The following is a 20,174-nucleotide window of genomic DNA, read 5'->3' on the forward strand; positions in this document are numbered from 1 at the left end:
CTTCCCATGAGGTTTTAGTCGCCCCCACTCCCCCAACTCATACCTGCTGTCCACAAGGCTCCCACGTGGCCGCCATCTTTCTTTCCAGAGGGAGGAGGGCAGAAGGGACCAACACCTTTTCCCCTCCGGGCAGACATGATGGCCTGGATTAACGCATAGTCCGTTCACTTTTCTGCTCCAAGCTGCTGGGTTCTGCATTAAGTCCTTGTGCTTCTGGGGCTGTGGCCGTGCTAGAGAGCCGCTCATGGGGGGGCAACTGGTGACCTCGGTAGGGCGTGAAGGGCGGACCGAAACGCCCCCCTTCCCATGAGGCTTTAGTCACCCCCACTCCCCCGGCTCATACCTGCTGTCCACAAGGCTCCCATGCGGCCACCATCTTTCTTTCCAGAGAGGAGAAGGCGACTGGGGCAACACCCTTTCCCCTCCGGACAGACCTGATGGCCTGGATTAACGCATAGTCCGTTCACTTTTCTGCTCCAAGCTGTCGGGTTCTGCATTAAATCCTTGTGCTTCTGGGGCCGTGGCCGTGCTGGAGAGCCGCTCCCGTGGGGCAACTGGTGACCTCAGTAGGACGTGAAGGACGGACCGGAACGCCCCCCTTCCCATGAGGTTTTAGTCGCCCCCACTCCCCCGACTCATGCCTGCTGTCCACAAGGCTCCCATGTGGCTTCTGCCGTTTTAAATTGTAATTCTTTCCCCTCTTTTGAAGAGTTCACTCTCTCCAGTTACGGGAAGAAGGGGAGAGTTACATGCAAGATAGAGTTTGGTCGGGAGAGGAATCCCAGCTCCCGTTGGGTTTAAAGGTGTGATCCCCTTGGACAGGAGTGACGGAAGCGCGGGTAGGACGCTTGCCGGGCACGGGGTAGGACGCTTGCCGGGCACGGGGCCGAGCCGCTTTGTGATCGGACTGTGCTGGCAACCTGCATCCAGCAGAGCTGATGGAACGCTCCGCACTGGCTCCCGAGGCCGGCGGGACTCCGCCCCCTGTGCCTCCAGACTGGGCGGAGCATCCGGGTGCTCGCCCCACCCCCACCCCAGAGCAGCCAATCAGCTGTCTTCCTCTAGCGCGGGGCGGGATTTCCTCCCGGAGCGCACGTGGGCGGGAGGGCGGGCATACAGACAAGCCCCGCCCCGGAACTGCAGTGGGCGCTGCGACTGCGGAGCGGCCACGGCGGCTGAGGAGACGTGTGGCGGTGGCGTCTGCGCTCGGTGAGGAGCCGCGACCGGCTGGGGCTGGCGAAGGGGCACGGCGTGGGGTGCGGGGGGCTTTTCGGAAGCGGCTGGCTCCCTCGGGGTCTGGGCTTCTCGCCGTTTGCGGGGAAGAGCCCGGCCCGTGGCCGTCGGCCGCGCGCCCGCTGACGTGCGCGCCCGGGAGGCGCCATGCTGGGCGCCCTCCGAATCTGCGTCACGTTTTCTCCTCGGCGGGGCGCGGAGGGACCCGGGTTTGCGGGCGCGGACCCCCAGGACCCCCGTTCTCCCCTAGACCTGGTGCTGCGGGGCGTTAGGGGGGTGGGTGGGCGTGGCGGGTGGGCGGGCTTGGAACCCGGTTGCTTCCTCGTAGCTGACCCACGAGCTCCCGACCTGATTCCCCCAACTGATGCTTAAAAATCAATCAATCAATCAATCAATCAGTCAATCAGTTTTACTCTCCTTCTCCCATCTGGGGTGTTGGGGGTGGCGGGCGCGACAGGTGCTCCTCCCCGAGCCATTCCCCCCCGCCCCCATAGTTGGGGTCTGTGTCACCGCTCAGGAGCCTGGGGGTGGGGGTGGGGGGGTTGCTTGATGCTCAAGACGTTTGGCCGAAGCTGGAAACGTGACATGGAGCAGGCGTCCCCGGCATTGTGCGGTTCTGATCCAGTTGGGCCTCCCACCCCTTCCTTACGTTAACCTGCGACATACGTGGCCGAGTGTCGCAGGCGCTGTCCACCACGCGTCCGTTGGGGTGATTGGCCCCGCAAGGGGGGTGGGGGGCTGCCGAGGCGTGACGTGGGAGACCTGCGTTTTCTTTCTGCGAGGTTTCAGTCGCAGGACTGCCCCGGGATGCATAAGCAGTGGGTTTGGGTCCGGAATCCCACCAGATCTGGCCTGTGTGGCCCGAGCCTGTTGCTGATCTCCTTCCTGGGTCTTTCTCTCTTGGGCCCGGCCCACGCTTGCTGGTTTCTCAGGGATGTTTCTCGTTTCCAGCTTTGATCTTGGGGAGTGCATCCTGACTGTCCTCTTGTTCTTTGCAGGTTTCTGATAACGCTCCAGGCAGCTTCGGCAGACAGTGTCATTGGTCCCTCCCTAACCAATTTGTAACTATGTATCTCATAGTAATTCAATGGAGGAAAAAAAAGTAACCTCACACTAGATTGCTTCCAGAATCCACCCAATGTCTACATTCTCAAATCCATTCACTGCTAACAAACTCACCAACTCTAAAAGCAATCCTTTGGGCTGGAGAGATAGCACAGCGGGTAGGGCGTTTGCCTTGCAAACCCGGGTTTGATTCCCAGCATCCCATATGGTCCCCTGAGCACCGCCAGGAGTAACTCCTGAGTGCAGAGCCAGGAGTAACCCCTGTGCATCGCCAGGTGTGACCCAAAAAAGCAAAAAATAAATAAAAATAAAAGCAATCCTTTTTTATCTTTAGACAAACCTTGAAAATTGGACACCCTTCCCTTCTATTTGAAGAGGGTTTGCCTTGCCAGAAGGATAAAGTCAGTCCTCCCCTAACCAGTGGTTTCCCAGTTTGCAGTCTAATGCCTCCTCCTCCCTTTTCAGCAACCATGAAGTTGAAGGAGGCAAAATCCAAATCAAAGGGACCAAACAGTGGCAAGTTTCGGACCAAAGGGATCAAAGTTGTGGGGACATGGAAGGAGGTGAAGATCGACCCGAATGTGTTTGCGGATGGCCAGATGGATGACTTGGTCTGCTTCGAGGAGCTGACAGATTACCAGCTGGTCTCCCCAGCCAAGCACTCCTCCCGCCTCTTTGCAAAGGAAAAGCCCAAGAAGAGGAAGGTGCAGGCCGTTTCAGAAGGCGAGGGGCCAGGGGAATGTAGCTCCTCAAAGAAAAAGATGAAGAGGAAAGATGTGGAAACGGAAGGAACTAGTGGGGGGGAAGAGTTGAAAGACAGCGAGGCTGAACCCGAGCCTCTCGAAGATGCAACTGTTAGTGCTGAGCCACAGGCAGAGAAGGTGGCGTTAGCACGGACTGTTCCAAAAAAGAAGAAAAAGAAAGGGAAAAAGACATTGCCTTGCCAGGGTACTACCCCGAAAGTGCCTAAAAAAGCAAAGACTTGGATGCCAGAAACACAGGACCAAAAGGCTGATGTGTCAGCGTGGAAGGATCTGTTTGTACCCAGGCCAGTTCTCCGAGCACTCAGCTTTCTAGGCTTCTCTGCACCTACACCCATCCAAGCTCTGACCTTGGTGCCGGCCATCCGGGACAGACTGGACATCCTGGGGGCTGCTGAGACAGGTAGGGTATTATCTGGCTGGGGAATACTGCTTCCTGATGGAACCGGGGGCAGCATGCAGGGAACCTGACCAAGCACAAAAGCGAGCTTGAGTGAAGTGTTTAGAAGTGTGCTGGCTCCTGGGGTGGAGTCAGTCGGCCATGGACCATTTGGCATCCTAGGCAGTTCAGTCGTGAGTCCTGTTGATCCTCTTATAAAATGGGGAAAATAATTGCCTGTTTCATTGGTAGGTTAAATCATCCGCAAAGGGAATTTTTAAAAACCAGTTTTTGAGCTTTTTCTGAATAAAGTAGGACTGACATTATCCTTCTGGCAAGGCAGATCCTCTTCAAATAGAAGGGTGGGGTGTCTAATTTTTTAAGGTTTGTCTAAAGATAAAAAGGATTGCTTTTAGAGTTGGTGAGTTTGTTAGCAGTGAATCGATTTGAGAATGTAGACATTGCGTGGATTCTGGAAGCAGTCTAGTATGAGGTTACTTTTTTTTTTCCCCCCATTGAATCACTGTGAGATACATAGTTACGAAGTTGTTCCTGGTTGGGTTTTAGTCATACAAGAGGTTACATCTTGTAAGCTCCCTCATCCTCCTGTTCTTCTAGGAATCTGTGAAACAATAACAGGTTCTTAGCTCTAACTTGACTATTGACTGTTGATTGGGAGGCGATTCTTCATTAGTCCAACAAGATCGCTCTTTGATCCGTAGGGAGATATGTAATGTTAGCCACATATGTAGCTTTAAATTTTGTAGGAGCTATAAAGAACGGGTGAAAAATCTGTGTACTTTATGTAAAATTATTCCGTATTTTAAAAATACTAAAAAGATTTTAAAATTTGATAGGGATTTTTAAACTTGATGCATATCTCTAGCATAACAATGGTTTGTTTAGCAACTCCATTTATGGCTAACGGCCACACTTCCCTGTGTATGAGATGGTGGCAAAGTATATGGAGGCAGTAAAGCGTGAGAATGTCATCCCACAACTCTTAGATGCTGAAGGATAAGGTTTCAGACACAAAATGCTAAAGAAATTTAAATTTAAGTACTTAATTTGTTACATTTTTCCCAGCCAGTAAAATAGTGACTGAGCTATGGGGAGAATGAAATGATGATTGAACTATTGAGATTCATGCTTCGGGGTATCAACCTCCTTAGCCCCATCTCTAAATTGGGTTACACACTGGACCATCTATGCTGCTTTCTCTGTTGTCCTTATTCCTCTTCTGTTTATTTATTCTCTGCTCTGATTTTCTTTCCTCTTCTTGCATCTCTCTCTCTCTCTCTTTCTCTCTTTCTCTCTGTCTCTCTCTGCTCATACTCTTTCAGGACTACAGAGACTGGGAAAATGATGTTAGTTTTGAGGTATGGAATCTTTACCCCATAGAGAAGTGTGCCCATGTTGCTCATACAGTTATTCTTCAAACCAGAGTTAATAGAACTTCTCTGTAGTTTGTTCTAATTCACTAATAACAATGTAGTACTGTCCTCCCGTTGTTCATCTATTTGCTCTAGCGAGCCCAGTAACGTCTCCATCGTGAGACTGTTGCTGCTGTGTTTGGCATATCGAATACATCACTGGTAGCTTGCCAGGCTCTCAGAGAGGGGTGGAAGAATCAACTCAGGTCGACCACGTGGTCCACGTGCAAAGCAAATGCCTTACCCACTGTGCTATCGCTTCTGCCCATAATAATTAATAGGCCTGAAAATTTATTAAATTTATCATAATGGGAAAGTTACCTAGACATCATGTAAATCTCTGCAACTTCAAAATGATTGAGAAAAAAAATTATGTGCATACGTGAACATTTACAAATATGAGAAATGATGCGGATGTAGGAAGATGTTGAAAATTGGTGGCTGTAAAGAGTTCAGTAGTATTTTTCGCTCTGGTCCTTGTAGACTTTAAAACTTTGAAAATAAAAAGTCCGGCAAATGGCTGGAGATATAGCTCAGTGGGCTGAAGTGCATGTTTTGCAGTCCAGAGGCCAGGTTCAATCCCAGCGCTCCATACATGATCCACGAGCTCAGAGTCAAGTGTAGCCTACGATCACCATTGAGTATGGCTTTCCCCCTTCCAAAATCTTCAACAGAAACACTGCAAAGTATTTACCCACCCTTCACTCCTTAGATGCACTTAGAGAATGCATCTGAAGATCTTCTGCCCCCCAAAAGGGAAAAAATTAACAATGGGGGAAACATCGAAAATAAGAGCTTCATAAAAGGTAAAGGCCCTCCCGTTGTTCATCGATTTGCTCGAGCGGGCCCAGTAACGTCTCCATTGGAGACTTCGTTGTTACTGTGTCTGGCATATCGAAAACGTCACGGGGAGCTTGCCAGGCTCTGCCGTGCGGGTGAGATACTCTCGGTAGCTTGCCGGGCTCTCCGAGAGGGGAGGAAGAATCAAACTCGGGTCAGCCATGTTGGCTGCGTGCAAGGCAAACGCCCTACCGCTGTGCTATCGCTCCAGCCCAAGAGCTTCATAGTAGAATAGAAATAAAAGAGAATCTTAAGCTTAATGGTGAAGAGTAAGACCCACCGTGAAAACTATGGAGGACCGAATTATTTAGATTGGGGCTATTCAGAAAAGTTTTGTTTTTGTTTTGAGCCCCACCCAGCCATGCTCCCGGGTTACTCCTAGCTCCGTTCAGGAATTGCTCCTGGCCGGGCTTGGGAAAACATGGGATTCTGGGGATTTAACTCAGGCTAGCCAATTACTTACAAGGCAAATGCCCTACCCGCTCTACTATGGCTTTGCCCCCAGAAAAGTCAGATTTTAAAGAAAGTAAAAGAGTCTCTGATAAAAGTTGAATATTCAAAAAGATTTAGAAAATTGGTAGAGGTTGAATGTAATGAGTACATAGAAAACTAAGCAAACAAAAATCAATACCATTATTAACTTTAAAGGAAGAATTGTGCAGAAAAGAACTAATACTGGACATTATGCAACTAAACTCTGCAGCGTTTATACATTCATAGTAACCCAGATGACCCAAATGTTGGGCACTTCACATATTTCGAAGGCCAGATTATAGCCAAGCATAGCCAAAAACATGGTATTTTAAAATTACCTTAAAAGCTAAGGCAGTTATCTTATTCCTTTTATCACCAAAGAGAATTGTGTTTACCCCATGTCCCACCATGTTGTCCCGTGCCCCCCCCCCCCCCCCCCCCCATTGGTTCTTTACAACAGTCAGGCTCAGGCAGCTTGCCAGATCTCTTTTTAGGGGTTTTATTGCTTGGGCTTTTGTTTTTCGTGGAAGTTCAGGCCAGGTAGAAGAGTCAAGAGTTAGTCCCTTATTTTACAGGAAAGAGAGAATTCCTGGCAAAAAGTTTGTGTGCCTGTTGACTTGCTCTTATTTTTTCTCCTCTAAGGAAGCGGGAAAACTCTGGCCTTTGCCATTCCAATGATTCACATAGTGCTGCAGTGGCAGGCGAAGAAGAGGCCTACTCCATCTCCTAGAAACAGCGGACCGCCGCCCCCTGGAGTGCCGGAAAGCAAAGCTGGGGCTGAGACTGAATCACAGAGCAAGTCTGGCCCTGACTCTGGAGCTTTGCCCGACGAGTCTGGAATGGAGAGCGAAGCACAACCTCGCAAAGCCGTGGTGAAGGCCGCAGCAGCACCCAGCAAGGCTGAAGCGGAGCCCGCAGCCCCGGGCTCAGAGCAGGTGCCGCCCGTCTGCGATGATGACGCTGGGGAAGGGCCTTCCTCCCTGATCAAGGAGAAGCCTTTCCCCGAACAGGACGAGGATGGAGAGGAAAAGCCTGGCGAAGAGCAGACTGAAATGTTAAAACAGGAGTTCGGTGGGAAAAGTGCCCCTTACAGACCGCGTCCGAAGTGTCCTCTCCTTGGATTGGTTTTGACTCCCACTCGAGAGCTGGCTGTCCAGGTCAAACAGCACATTGACGCTGTGGCAAAGTTTACAGGTGAGGGTCATTCTCTTTATAAGTATATCCTGAGAGGATCTCTGATGCAGGAATGGCAAAAATGAGTAATACGGCTTCTGCCCTCTAGAAGAAACTTCTCGTCTGCCAGAGAATTCACCTTGCCCCCAAAAAGTGTGAAACTCTCTTAATTCTTCCAAGTATAGTACATCCAGTTAATGTCATTAAGGAAGTGATTGGTTATTTTTTTCAGAAAGCACACTTGGTAGTGCCCAAGGGGCTCTTTGTGATGCTGGAGATTAAACTCAGAGCCCCCAACTACCTCTTGAGCCATATGCCCAGATGCTTCGTTAAGTTTTTGTTTGTTGGGTTTTTTTTTTCTTTTTGGGTCACACCTGGCAATGCTCAGGGGTTACTCCTGGCTCTGTACTCAGGAATCACTCCTGGCGGTACTCAGGGGAACCACATGAGTTGCTGGGAGTCAAACCCAGGCTGGCTGCATGCAAGGCAAACGTCCTACCCACTATGCTATTGCGCCAGCCCGTCGTTAAGTAAGTTTTGTAAATGTAGCCACCCCCATTTGTGTACCTACTCCATGTAATGTTTTCCTTCTAGGATCATTTATTTCCTTTGTCTAAAGAATAGGATATTATTAGCTTGTACAGAAATCATTTTGCACCTCTTGGCCCTTTAAGAGGAAGTTCGCTGGCCTAGGTCTTAGAACATTAAAACTTCATTCTTGGGGAATTTCCTTTGGGAATTTAAATTTTATAATAAAAGCGGGTTATAATCATGTTGAGTGAAATGAGTCAGGAGGAGAGGGACAGATACAGAATGACTGCTTTCGTTTATGGCATATAAAAAAATTATATGAGACTAATATCCAAGGCCAGAAAAAACAAGAGCCAGGAGGACGGGTCAGTAGTAGGAAATTACCACAAGTGTGTTTGGACAGGGGAAGGGGTACTTGAGATAGAGGAGGGTTCAGTATGACAGCAGTACAATAATTGGAAATGATCGCTCTGGACGAGAACTGAGTGTTGAAAGTAGGTAAAGCAATATCCATGATAACCTCTCAGCATCTGTATTGCAAACCTTAATGCCCTAAATGAGAGAGAGAGAAGAGAGGTGCCTGCCATAGAGGCAGGCTGGGGGTGGGAAGGAAACTGGAGACATTGATGCTGGGAAATTACACTGGTGGAGTGATGGTGTTGGAATATTGTATGACTGAAACCCAATCTTGAACAGCTTTGCCATGCTCTATCTCATGGTGATTGAATTAAAAATAAATAAAAACAGGTTATTTACTAAGCTCTTACTGTGGATGTATATCAGAGCACTTTGCTAAATGCTTTGCCTGAGGGATCCTATGTGTTCCTTTTATACTTTGTTTCTTAGAAGGCTTTCATGAGATATGAGAACAGAACACTGGACATTAGAGAAAATTTAGATTTTATTCATTTATTTTGCTTTTTGGGTCACACCCGGTGATGCACAGGGGTTACTCCTGGCTCGTGCACTCAGAAATTAGATTAATTGTAATCAAAGAAAACAGAATTCTCTAAGGGCAATGTGTTTGAGCAAGAACTGCAGGTAATAGACTGTTTCTAGCATTGTATTGCACCACTGCCCTGTTTTTCTGAAACTTTAGATGGAAGCATTCTTGAGCTCAACCCCAGAGTAAACCTGTTACTGCTGGAGAGGAGGAAGTAGAACAAAATGGGGACGGAGGGTGGGCCTAGATCACAGAAGACAAGTTCACCAACAGCCAAGCTAGACCAGTTCTTTCCAGCATCTCCCTGAAGAGGGGAGCTATGTTGGTGTCAGCCTCTGCCAATGTTGGGTTTCCTATATCAGCCATGGGAAATAGATTGATATATATGTACATAAGTGTATATGTATTGGTTTTTTGTCACCCCGACTGTGCTCAGGAATCACTCCTGGCAGACTTGGGGGACCTTATGAGGTGCTGGGGATCAAATCTGGGTTTACTGCATGCAAGGCAAGCACTCTCCCCACGGTACTATCTTGGCTGTCTTGGCCCTGAATAACTGTTACTATGTTCTGTGCCCTCTAGGAATTAAGACTGCTATCTTGGTTGGTGGTATGTCCACACAGAAACAGCAGAGGATGCTGAACTTCAGGCCTGAGATTGTGGTCGCCACCCCCGGCCGGCTGTGGGAACTGGTGAAAGAAAGACACCCGCATTTGAGTAACCTTCGGCAGCTCAGGTAAGAGATGGTGTCCTCCTTTCCCCATTTGAGGAAGGTCTGAGGTGACATGGTGTTTCTGGTCACCGTGCATGGTGGTACCTGCCAGTCTTTACAAAGCAGCCCCACTTTCATGTAAGTTAGTCGGAGCCCGATAGAGGTGATTGTTTTGGGCATGTCTGAATGTTTGTTCGTCTAGCTCTGTGTCTATGTCAGACTGACCTGGTTATGTGGGTCTCTTGGGATTTGCAGGTGCTTGGTGATCGACGAGGCTGACCGGATGGTTGAGAAAGGTCACTTCGCTGAGCTTTCAAAGCTTCTGGAAATGCTCAGTGACTCCCAGTACAACCCGAAGAGACAAACGCTTGTTTTTTCTGCCACACTGACCCTAACACATCAAGCTCCCGCTCGAATTCTTCATAAGAAACATATGAAGAAAATGGACAAAACGGCCAAACTTGACCTCCTCATGCAGAAAATTGGCATGAGGGGCAAGCCCAAGGTCATTGACCTCACAAGGAATGAGGCCACGGTGGAGACACTGACAGAAACCAAGATCCATTGTGAGACTGATGAAAAAGACTATTACCTGTACTACTTCCTGATGCAGTATCCAGGCCGCACCTTGGTGTTCGCCAACAGTATCTCCTGCATCAAACGCCTCTCTGGGCTCCTCAAAGTCCTAGATATCATGCCTCTTACCCTCCACGCCTGCATGCACCAGAAGCAGAGACTCAGAAACCTGGAGCAGTTTGCCCGTCTGGAAGAGTAAGTTGGAGACTTCTTTCTTGAGAGCCCCTCAGCCTAGGTGCCAGGATGGCAGAAGCTCCCTCAGTCAGGGGCCTTACCAGTAGCTGATGGCCTCTTTTGAGTAGCATGTGGGCTTACCCTTATCTGGTCCATTTGGATGTGCATAAGGGCTCATCCTTATCTGGTCCATTTGAATAAGGGCATTTGGTGGTGCCCCAGAGAAACTTCCATTAATGAGCAATGGTGACAATAATATATTGTTATTAACTATAATTAAGTACTGTGGATATATTAGCACATTTATTTGCTTTTAACATCCTTGAGAAGTAGATCAGATCACGGAACCAGACTGCCTGTGATCAGGACTTAGTTGCTTACTTCTTAGCTGGTTGGATATTTAACTTATCTTTGTTTCAGTTTTCTCATGTATAATAGAAGCTGTCACAGAACAGAATTAAGTGACTGTATGCATAAATTGTGCATGGAATGATAACCCAGGACATTTTTTTTTCTTTTTGGGTCACACCTGGCAATGCACAGGGGTTACTCCTGGCTCTGCACTCAGGAATTATCCCTGGCGGTGCGCAGGGGACCATATGGGATGCTGGGAATCGAACCCAGTTCGGCCGCGTGCAAGGCAAACGGCCTACCTGCCGTGCTATCGCTTCAGCCCCAACCCAGGACATTTAATACTTATCCTTTTTCTCATTTTGTAGATGATGAAAATAAGGTGTAGGAAAGCTTGTCAGCTTGCCCACAGTTTCTTAGCCTGAAAGTGACAAAGCTTGCCGTGGAGAAGCCTGTCAAACGCCACTTCTCATGCTGTCATTGTTCATGTACCTTGGGCCCAGACTAAGTCAGAGGCAGCAGGCTAGAAATTGTTGAGGTAATCACCTGGGAAGTTGAGCCAACTCTTCTGTTAGCTTTTGGGAAGTTGAGCCAACTCTTCTGTTAGCTTTTGTCAGGTTACAAGGCGATTCATTTCTGAGAGAAACTATCTTGTTTTCTCCCCCTTTGACTCTTGGTAGTGGTTTACCATCTAAGGATTTGACAGACTGGCCCATGTTTTAGATGTTTTTATTTTTCAGTTTCTTTGGACTGGCATGGGGATGGGGGGGTTGGGTTGTGCCTCTCAAAAGGTGCTCCCAGGGGCACCATTCAATGATTGTCAGACAATTGGACCAGCAGTTTTAGTGGAAAGGCTTGAAGATAGGGTGCTGCCAGGGCCCTGTGGTTTTGGGATTACCTGAATCACCCTGCAGGTGTTTGGGATCTCAAGGGCTGGCGAATGCTCCGGAACCACATGGTGCTATGGATCCAGTGAGACTTAACAACACCCCTCTCTCCCTCACCGCCCCCCCCCCCATCCTCATCCCCACTAATTATCTCTCAGGCCCTCATTGTCAGTTTTGTAAGTGAAGTGTTAATGGAACAACGTAAGCAACATATATATTCATCTATGGTTGCTTTTGCACTATTTTTAAAAAATGATACACTGTTTTTGCAGAAACAGACACTTTTCTCACAAAGCTGAAATTGTCTGACCCAGAGAAAGTTCTCTGATCATTTCTTGGAACAAGGTTTCAATGTCTCACAAACTGTGGTTCGCATCATATTCCCCTTCTCTGCCTTAGATTCAGAAAGGAGGGACCATAAAGAATCTAAAATCTAGGGGGTGTGGGTTTTGTTTTTTTTTTTTTTTTCCGGTATTTTTGGAGGAGTTGGGGGTTGTTTTGGGTCACACCTGGCTGTGCACACAATTTACTCTTCTTGTCTCTGTACTCAAGGATCACTCCCGGCAGTGTTTGGGGTATGTTTGTTGCAGGGGGGGCAGGGATTCATATGAAGTGTTGGATCCCCAGTGGTGCTTAGGGGCACTATAATCAGATGCCAGTAAGCAGGTGCCAGGGGTTGAACCAGGGTTAGTCATGTGCAGGGCAAGCACCTCACCCTCTATATGATCTCTCTGGCCCAGATTCTCAAGTTTTTAAGACATATTAAGGGCTTTTGGCTTTGGTCAAACTACCTATACATTAAGAAACATCTTCTGATACATATTGCTGAGAGCTTTCTATTTTAACCAGACAGATAGCAAGTAATGTAAGATCATTGGCTCCCATGCAGCTTGTGTCCCAGTAAGAGACAATTTCAATGCAGGTATATAGTATGACAAGTGGTGCTGAGTGCAAAAGTGCTCTGCAGGAAAGGAGACTGTGGACGTATAGTCAGGAAGTCTTCTCTAATGAGGTGAGATTTAAATAATGAAACAAAGTAAGGAAACATCTCTGAGGAAGACCCTTTAGGGTACTGCAAGTACAAAGGCTTGGCAGCAAGAACTGTTAGTTAAGTTTAAGGAAGAGGAAGAGGACCAAAGATATCAGTGGTTGGTGGGAAGTAAGTGGGAGGATGGTCAGAAAAGAGTACACGTATAGCTTCGTTCAGTTCGCTTGAGAGGGAGTCAGCGCAGAATGGCCGGTTGATGTCAGAGATCCCAGTTTGGTTCCTACTTCTTCACTGTATTGCCATGGGAGGTAAATCTCTGTGTGCCTTGGATTTTCCATTTGTGAAAGCAGAGTGTAGAGTGCTTGCAAGTATTGTATTGGTTCGAGTGCCTAGCAGGTGGTAGAATTTGATTAATGATCGTAATTAGTTACTATTAATGGGTTTTCTCCACAGCTGTGTTCTCCTGGCAACAGACGTGGCTGCTCGTGGTTTGGATATTCCTAAAGTCCAGCACGTCATCCATTACCAGGTAAGAATCCATTACCAGGATCCTGTAGTGCTCTCCCTGCGTTGAAATAGATGGGACTGTCACTGTCACTGTCCTCCCGTTGTTCATCGATTTCCTCAAGCGGGCCCAGTAACGTCTCCATTTTGAGACTTGTTGTTACTGTATTTGGCATATTGAATACATCACGGGTAGCTTGCCAGGCTTTGCTGTGCGGGCGAGATACTCTCAGTAGCTTGCCGGGCTCTCTGAGAGGGGCAGAGGAATCGAACCCGGCTCAACCGGGCTGGCTGCGCGCAAGGCAAACGCCCTACCGCTGTGCTATCGCTCCAGCCTGTTGAAATAGGGGAATTTTAATTTCCTTGTATCTTGGTTTTCTCATTTGTTGAACAACAGATATAATACCTATTTCTTAACTTCTTAAGGTAAAATTAATGCTTATGAAGACCACAGAAAGCCATGTGGCTAATCATAAGCTCTTAGGATATGGTAATCACTGTTACTGTAATATTAGTACATGCCAGGTGGTCCCATCAACGGCCAAGACCCAGAGATTATAACCCAGCTCTGCGGCTGCGCGACATCTTATTATCTCATTTTTACTTTGGAGAATCCGGCAGCCTACCAAAAGTACCCTGCCCGCATGGCAGAGTCTGGCAAATTTCCTGTGTCGTACTCAATATGCCAAATACCAGTAACAGTGATAGGTCTCATTCTCCTAGCCCTGAAAGAGCATTGAATATGGCTCTTCTAAAATCTCAGGGCTAGGAAGAAGGAGACGTTACTGGTGCCTGCTCGAGGAAATCAATGAATAACAGGATGATCGTGATCGTGATTAGTACATGCACTTAGTAAATATTAGCGTACAGTAGTGCTTAGAAGTATAAAGTCTGGGCCAGGTAGAGAACTCAGTGTGTTGATGAGCACCTACTTTGCATTCAGGAGGCCCAGGTTTGATCTCTTGCTTTGCATGGTTCCCTGAGCACTGCATGGAAAGATCCTTTTGCACTCCTGGTGTGGCCCAAATAAACAAAGGACAAAAGAATTGTGTGCTCCCAAACCAGATGTCCAGAGTCTGCAACCTCTAAAATTTCATAGTTGGTTAGTTTTGGACAGGTTAATTAGTATCTCTGGTTTCTACACCATTGTAAAATAGGAATACTTGTGTTCCCTATTCAATAGAATTATGTAAACTAATGAATCTAGAGGATTTGGCATAGTGTAAGTAGACAGTAAGTGGTAGCTGTTATGACATGATTACTACTCTAATACTGTTTTGCTTTTTAAATAATGTTTAGGGGGCTGGGGAGATAGCACAAAGGGCTGGGATTCATACTTGGTATAGGGAGCCCTAGATTCTCTGGTACCACTGGAAGTGGCTCCCAAGCACTGTCCAGTTCACCTCTGTAAGATTCCCCCAGTTTTTTAAGGGGCCCAGTTCAGTTATGCAAATTTTTCCTCTTTGGGAAGGAGGCTGGATTAGTCTTTCTGAGAAATGTCCAGATCAACATCAAGAGTCTTGGCCCCTAAGAAATACTAGATCCACTAGGGGGAATGAGTAATTAATGGAATGAATAATCATAACCATAATTTTAAAAGAAGATTTAGAACAGAGATTCCCAAACTTATTTTACTTACCAATCCTTTTCAGGGTGGAGCAGGGTAGGGGGGAAGGATTCAGCAACTCCCTGGAATTTTTTTTTTAAACAAACAGAATGCTTCCCACTTGCTCCCAGGGCTATTATGACTATCCCCAAGATATTCCCAAGGGGCTGTATCATCATCTGTCCAAAACACTGAGTTAAAGGATAGAAGATAAAATTGCAAAATTATAGGGGGCCAGTGAGATAATAAACAGATTAAGGCCCTTGACTTGCATGTGGCCAACCCTAGTTTGATTCCTAGGTCTTCATGTGGTCCCTAAATGCTGTCAGGAGTTAACCCTGAGCACTACTGCCCCTGGACCAGATATGACCTCCCAGTGTTTTCTTTTTCTTTTTCTTTTTTTAAAATTTTGGGCCACACCTGGCAGTGCTCAGGGCTTACTCCTGGCTGTGCGCACAAGAGATCACTCATGGCCGGACTCGGGTACCATATACGCCCATGGCAAGATTCGGAGTTGGGCCACCTGAGTGCAGGACAAGCACTTTAACAACTGTGCTCTCTCTCAAACCACCCCCCCTTTTTTTTCTTTAATTGCAAAATATAATGGCAAAGGAGTGAATTAACATCTATTTTGGTAGGTCAAGAAGTGGTTTCCAAATGATACAAAAGATTTGGGTATATGGAGGGTGGAAAATAAGATGAAAGAACATGTGAAGGTTGACTGACTTGAGTCAGGGAGGGGTTGTTTTGGAAGAGGAAATGGAGCTAAGGCTGAAGGATTGAGTTAGGGACGCTTCACTAAAGGTGCCCTGAATTACAGGTGAGTTGTTGGGCTTTGTCCAGTAGGTGAAGAAGAATGCCAATGTTTTTCTGGTACCATTCTGAACACTTCATTGCAGTGCTTTAAGTGCTGCATTGAAAAGGGCATAGAACACTCTTTAGTGAGAAGACCGTTATGCTTTGGTAGTGGTGTGTGCCATGAATGGAAGGGGGAAGGGAGGTTTGTTGCCACCCATACCACAGCTGTTGAGTGTGTAGAAGCAGCGTAGTCCAGAAGTGGGCGTGGTCTTTGGAGCTGAATTGTTTCCATTTGAGCTCAGCTTGTACCGCTTAGTTGGGTACCTTAGTGGTTAAGCTCTGTTTGTGTTTCCTGGTCTGTAACATGGATGATCATGAAAGCATCTTGTTATTGTGAGGAATATGCAGAATTCAGAGATTTGCCTGGCATATTGCCCATCAAATGTTGGTTATAATTATTGATTATCCATGCAGAGTTCATGAAGAACTAATGGGGTTAATTCTTAGTGGGGGATTATGGTCAAAGCTTTGGCCCAGGACAGTGACACTGGCAGCTTTTGGGTAGCTCAGGGGCAGAGTGGGAGTGGGCTAGAGACCAAATAAGAAGGGAAGCCATTAACTGAGTGGCTAATAGGAGCCTGAACTGGGGCCGGGATTGTGGGAGAGAAGAGGCTGCATATTGGGAAAGGACATTTTGGACGTGGGCCAAAGCAGAAAGGCTGGATCTAAGACATGAGTGAGGATCCTAGCTGCCTGGCTGTAGGAGATTCCTGGCCTTGAGGGAAGAGCAGGAGCAGTGTGTGATTGTCCCTGGTTGACCCTAGTTTCTCCTTTACCAGGTCCCGCGCACCTCTGAGATTTATGTCCACCGAAGTGGTCGAACTGCTCGTGCCACCAATGAAGGCCTCAGCTTAATGCTGATTGGGCCTGAAGACGTGATCAACTTTAAGAAGATTTACAAAACCCTCAAGAAAGATGAGGACATCCCATTGTTCCCTGTGGAGACAAAGTACTTGGATGCAGTTAAGGTAGAGTTGAAGCCCAGAGGTAACGAAAGGCAGGCAGGCTTAGACCTGCTTCCTCACCTTGCTGGGAGATTCTGGCAGAGTAGCCCTTGCCAGTTAAGCGATGGTTCTGCCAACCGTTCACAAGAAGTTTCACTTAACAAGTAGGATTTGCTTTATACCTAGCTGATGGGGGGGAAGAGTGAATGACCGAAAGTGGAAAATTCATTCCTGAGCCCTAACTTAACTGTGTGTTCCTGAAGCCTTCACTGTCACTGCCCTCCACTGGACTGGGGCACTAGAAAATGGACATCCATTCAGACAGTTGTAAAGAATGAGGTCAGCCTGTCATCCTGAAGCCTGTAAGAAAGGTTTGTCACGTTCTTAAAACAAAGACCAGTAAGTCCTGCCTTTGGGGTTTTGTCTAATAACCAAACAGATGTTCACTGTGTCCTTGTTCACAGTGGAGTATATGTCACAAGTACCCAAGCAGGACCGGTCCTCTCTTAGGAGGTCGCAGGCCGAGCCCTTGTCAGTGGAGCTCTATGCTTCTGGTGGGCTTGTGTTTGTGTTGGTAAGAGATGAGGTGTCCCCAAACCTTCTGCAGGCAGGACAGGGAGAGATGTGGAATTCAAGAAATCAAGGCAGCAACCTAGGTAGCAGGTGTGTGGCTATGGCTTAAACCCTCCTGCCACCTCCCATTGTCTGTGTGTGACCCTCCATGAGTGCCACAACAGGAAGGAAGGAAGGAAGGAAGGAAGGAAGGAGAAGGAAGGAGAAGGAAGGAGAAGGAAGGAAGGGTGTTTGTTGTTGTTGCTATTCTTAAACATTGAGAAAGCAGAACCATGAGACAGTTGTTGAAGGATGATTGGTTCTTTTGACTCGAAATAAAGGTAAACCCGGGCCAAAGAGACATTGCAATATGTAGGGCACTTCCTTGCACATAGCCAATCTAGGTTTGATCCCTGGCACCCCATGTGGTCCCCTGAGCACCTCTCGGAGTGATTCCTAAGCTTAGAGCTAGAACCTGGGGACCATATGGGATGCCAGGGACTGGCTACGTGCCAGGTAAGTGCCCTACCCACTATTACTCTGGCGCCTCAGGTATATTCTTAGGAAAGCCAATTCTTTGAAATCACATGGTGATGATTGCCCTCTGCTTTTATCAGGAGCCAGGAAAAAAAATGTTGATGGTAGCCAAGCTGTATTTCACTTGGCATTAATAGGAGCATTTTGAAATACACAACATTATTATTATTTTATTTTATTTTATTTTATTTTTTGGCCATATCCAATTGTGGCTCTTAATCCTGGTTCTGTGATTGGAAATCACTCCTGGCAGGACTTGGGGAACCATATGGGATGCCTTACATGAGGATTGGCTGCATTAAGCAAGCGCCCCCCCTGCCAGACTCTCACAGCATTTAAAAATACACAGCGTGTGAGATTTTACTTCATGGAGACTTGTTTCTGTCACGTGAACACTCTCTGTCCTTATTCCCAGAGTCGAATTCATCTAGGTCGACAGATTGAGAAAGCTGAGTATCGGAACTTCCAGGCTTGTCTGCACAACTCTTGGATTGAGCAGGCGGCAGCTGCCCTTGAGATTGAGCTCGACGAGGACATGTATAAGGGTAAGTGGGCTCAGCGGGAATCGAGGAAGGGTACCTTCGGCGCTTTCTGTCCCTCCCCACTACCCTCGTTTGTCCAAATCAGCAGCATAATCTTCTTTCTTTGTGACAGGCCCTAATCCCAGATTAGCCTTTGTTTTCTCCAAATGTTTTTATTTATTTATATATTTATTTATTTTTTGCTTTTTGGGTCACACCTGGCGATGCACAGGGGTTACGCCTGGCTCTGCACTCAGGAGTTACTCCTGGCGGTGCTCAGGGGACCATATGGGATGCTGGGAATTGAACCCGGGTCGGCCACGTGCAAGGCAAACGCCTTACCTGTTGTGCTGTCTCTCCTGCCCCTCTCCGAATGTTTTTGCCAGAATTCCCCACCTGCTTTCCTTGCGTATAGGAGCAGTGGTGCACAGTTGCGCAGCTGAGACTGCTTGGTTTGAGCTATCGCGGATCCATTTCCTTAATTGGCTCTGAGGACCATCAGGTTGCTTGGCCTCTCACCATAGGTTGACATCGCCTGCATTGCCAGTTTATGAATAAAGTACCTACCTCATGGAGTTGTTGCCTCGATGGCTTGAGATAATGAGTGTCCGAGTTTACAATAGTGCCTGGCAAGTTGACAGTATTATACTTGAAATTACTATTGTTACCACTATATCCTCTTCTGAGCAGATAAGTACTTCAATTCTCTCATTTGCTCTTCACAGGCTCATGACAGTGTGACAGGAATTACCCTTTACGGGAAGGAGCAGAAAAATAGGCTTACCAGCAGGTGTTTCCTGAACCCCTTTCGACCATGGCCAGAGCCTAAGAAATCGGGAATTAGTCTGTAGGGTCCCCGCTCTCGTAAAGTCTACAAAGTGGTCGAACCACGTTGAGAATTAACAGGCAAGAATTAGGTCCATTGCTTTTTGTACCCCACAAGGGCAGCTCAAGTAAATTGTTGGCATCTCTTGGTGACAAAGCCCATTCAAGAGACATACTTCTCTCTGCTCTGCATGGCAATCGTGAACCACGCCAGTGGGCTTAGTAATGGTGGACAGGGTCCCTTGGCAGCTCAGACTTGATTTTATGCACAAGTCTGTTATTTCCCTTCTTAACCTCTGCAGGTCCCATACCAGTGCTGGTGGGTGTAAAGTCAAGGAGTAAGGACAGATAACCCTAAATATCCATCCTAGACCGTTAGAAGCTAGCTAGCACCAGCTTCTTCAGCAAACTTGCACACCATCACCTCAAAAGTTCAAAACCTTTTTTATCACCAGTATCATCCTTCAGTGGAGACCAAAAAATGTTTCTGTGTATCATCATAATTCAGATCTCTTTTGTGTTTTCAAGGAGGAAAGGCTGACCAGCAAGAAGAGCGTCGGAGACAGAAGCAGATCAAAGTCCTGAAGAAGGAGCTGCGCCACTTACTCTCCCAGCCCCTGTTTAAAGATGAGCTGAAAACCAAGTATCCGACTCAGTCTGGCAAGCCACCCGTGCTCGTGTCTGCCCCCCGAAATGGTGAGTCTGCTTTGAGCTGCCTCTCCAAACAGAAGAAAAAGAAGCCGCCACCCCCAAGGGTACAGCCTCAGGATCAGCCTCAGCCAAGTACAAGTGCAAATTAACTGGCCCCAGGTCAGCCTGTTCATCCATTTCTCTGGTGATAGGGAAAACCTCCTTCCCACTTGCCTTGCACTCCACTATCTTGGTTTTAAAGAAACGTCCTCTCTCCCATGCTCCTGTCCGTAGTGGGCAGATTTGTGGTGTGTTTGGAGTAAGAGTTCTCTGTAGTGGCAAGTATTTCTGTGTTTCAGTGTTTACAGCTACTTGTATGTTCGAGTCAATTTCCACAATAAAAAAAATAGTTAGACCTGGCTTACTGTGCCGTTTTCCATAGCACATGGGTAGAACAGGGCTACCGTTTTCATCATGAATTCACCAGGCCAGCCCAATGCTCTGGCATCTAGACACAGGGAGATGCAGGCCTAGTCCTCTGTAGATGATGGCATCTCATTCTGCTGAACAGTGGGTAGAGCAGGAGGCTAGAAGGTATGGAGATCATTTCTGCTGGGCTCCTAATAAGGTATTCCTTATTGGGGGCAGGGCACCCCTGGCGATGCTCAGGGCCTACT

At 47.4% G+C, this 20,174-nt stretch overlaps 1 protein-coding gene across 1 annotated transcript; it reads left to right on the forward strand.

Moving 5' to 3' along the window:
• The first annotated feature begins 1,140 nt into the window (after positions 1 to 1,140).
• DDX24 (DEAD-box helicase 24) lies at positions 1,141 to 19,917 on the forward strand. Its single transcript, XM_056133341.1, has 9 exons — positions 1,141 to 1,209; positions 2,764 to 3,462; positions 6,828 to 7,379; positions 9,415 to 9,568; positions 9,800 to 10,315; positions 12,974 to 13,049; positions 16,268 to 16,456; positions 17,937 to 18,066; positions 19,396 to 19,917. Exons 2-9 carry the CDS (start codon positions 2,769 to 2,771, stop codon positions 19,665 to 19,667), a joined length of 2,583 nt encoding a protein of 860 aa, XP_055989316.1. The 5' UTR covers positions 1,141 to 1,209; positions 2,764 to 2,768; the 3' UTR covers positions 19,668 to 19,917.
• The last annotated feature ends 257 nt before the right edge of the window (positions 19,918 to 20,174 follow it).

The sequence above is a fragment of the Sorex fumeus genome, unplaced genomic scaffold (genome assembly GCF_029834395.1).
Source record: "Sorex fumeus unplaced genomic scaffold, SorFum_2.1 ptg000098l, whole genome shotgun sequence".
In the NCBI taxonomy this organism is placed as follows: Eukaryota; Metazoa; Chordata; class Mammalia; order Eulipotyphla; family Soricidae; genus Sorex; species Sorex fumeus.

Bases quoted from the DNA above. Each gene is read 5' to 3' on its own strand.
- DDX24 (XM_056133341.1), top strand. From the start codon at position 2,769: ATGAAGTTGAAGGAGGCAAAATCCAAATCAAAGGGACCAAACAGTGGC. The intron at 3,463-6,827 runs GTAGGGTATTAT...TTCTCCTCTAAG, and splicing joins CCTGGGGGCTGCTGAGACAG to GAAGCGGGAAAACTCTGGCC. The intron at 10,316-12,973 runs GTAAGTTGGAGA...TTTTCTCCACAG, and splicing joins CAGTTTGCCCGTCTGGAAGA to CTGTGTTCTCCTGGCAACAG.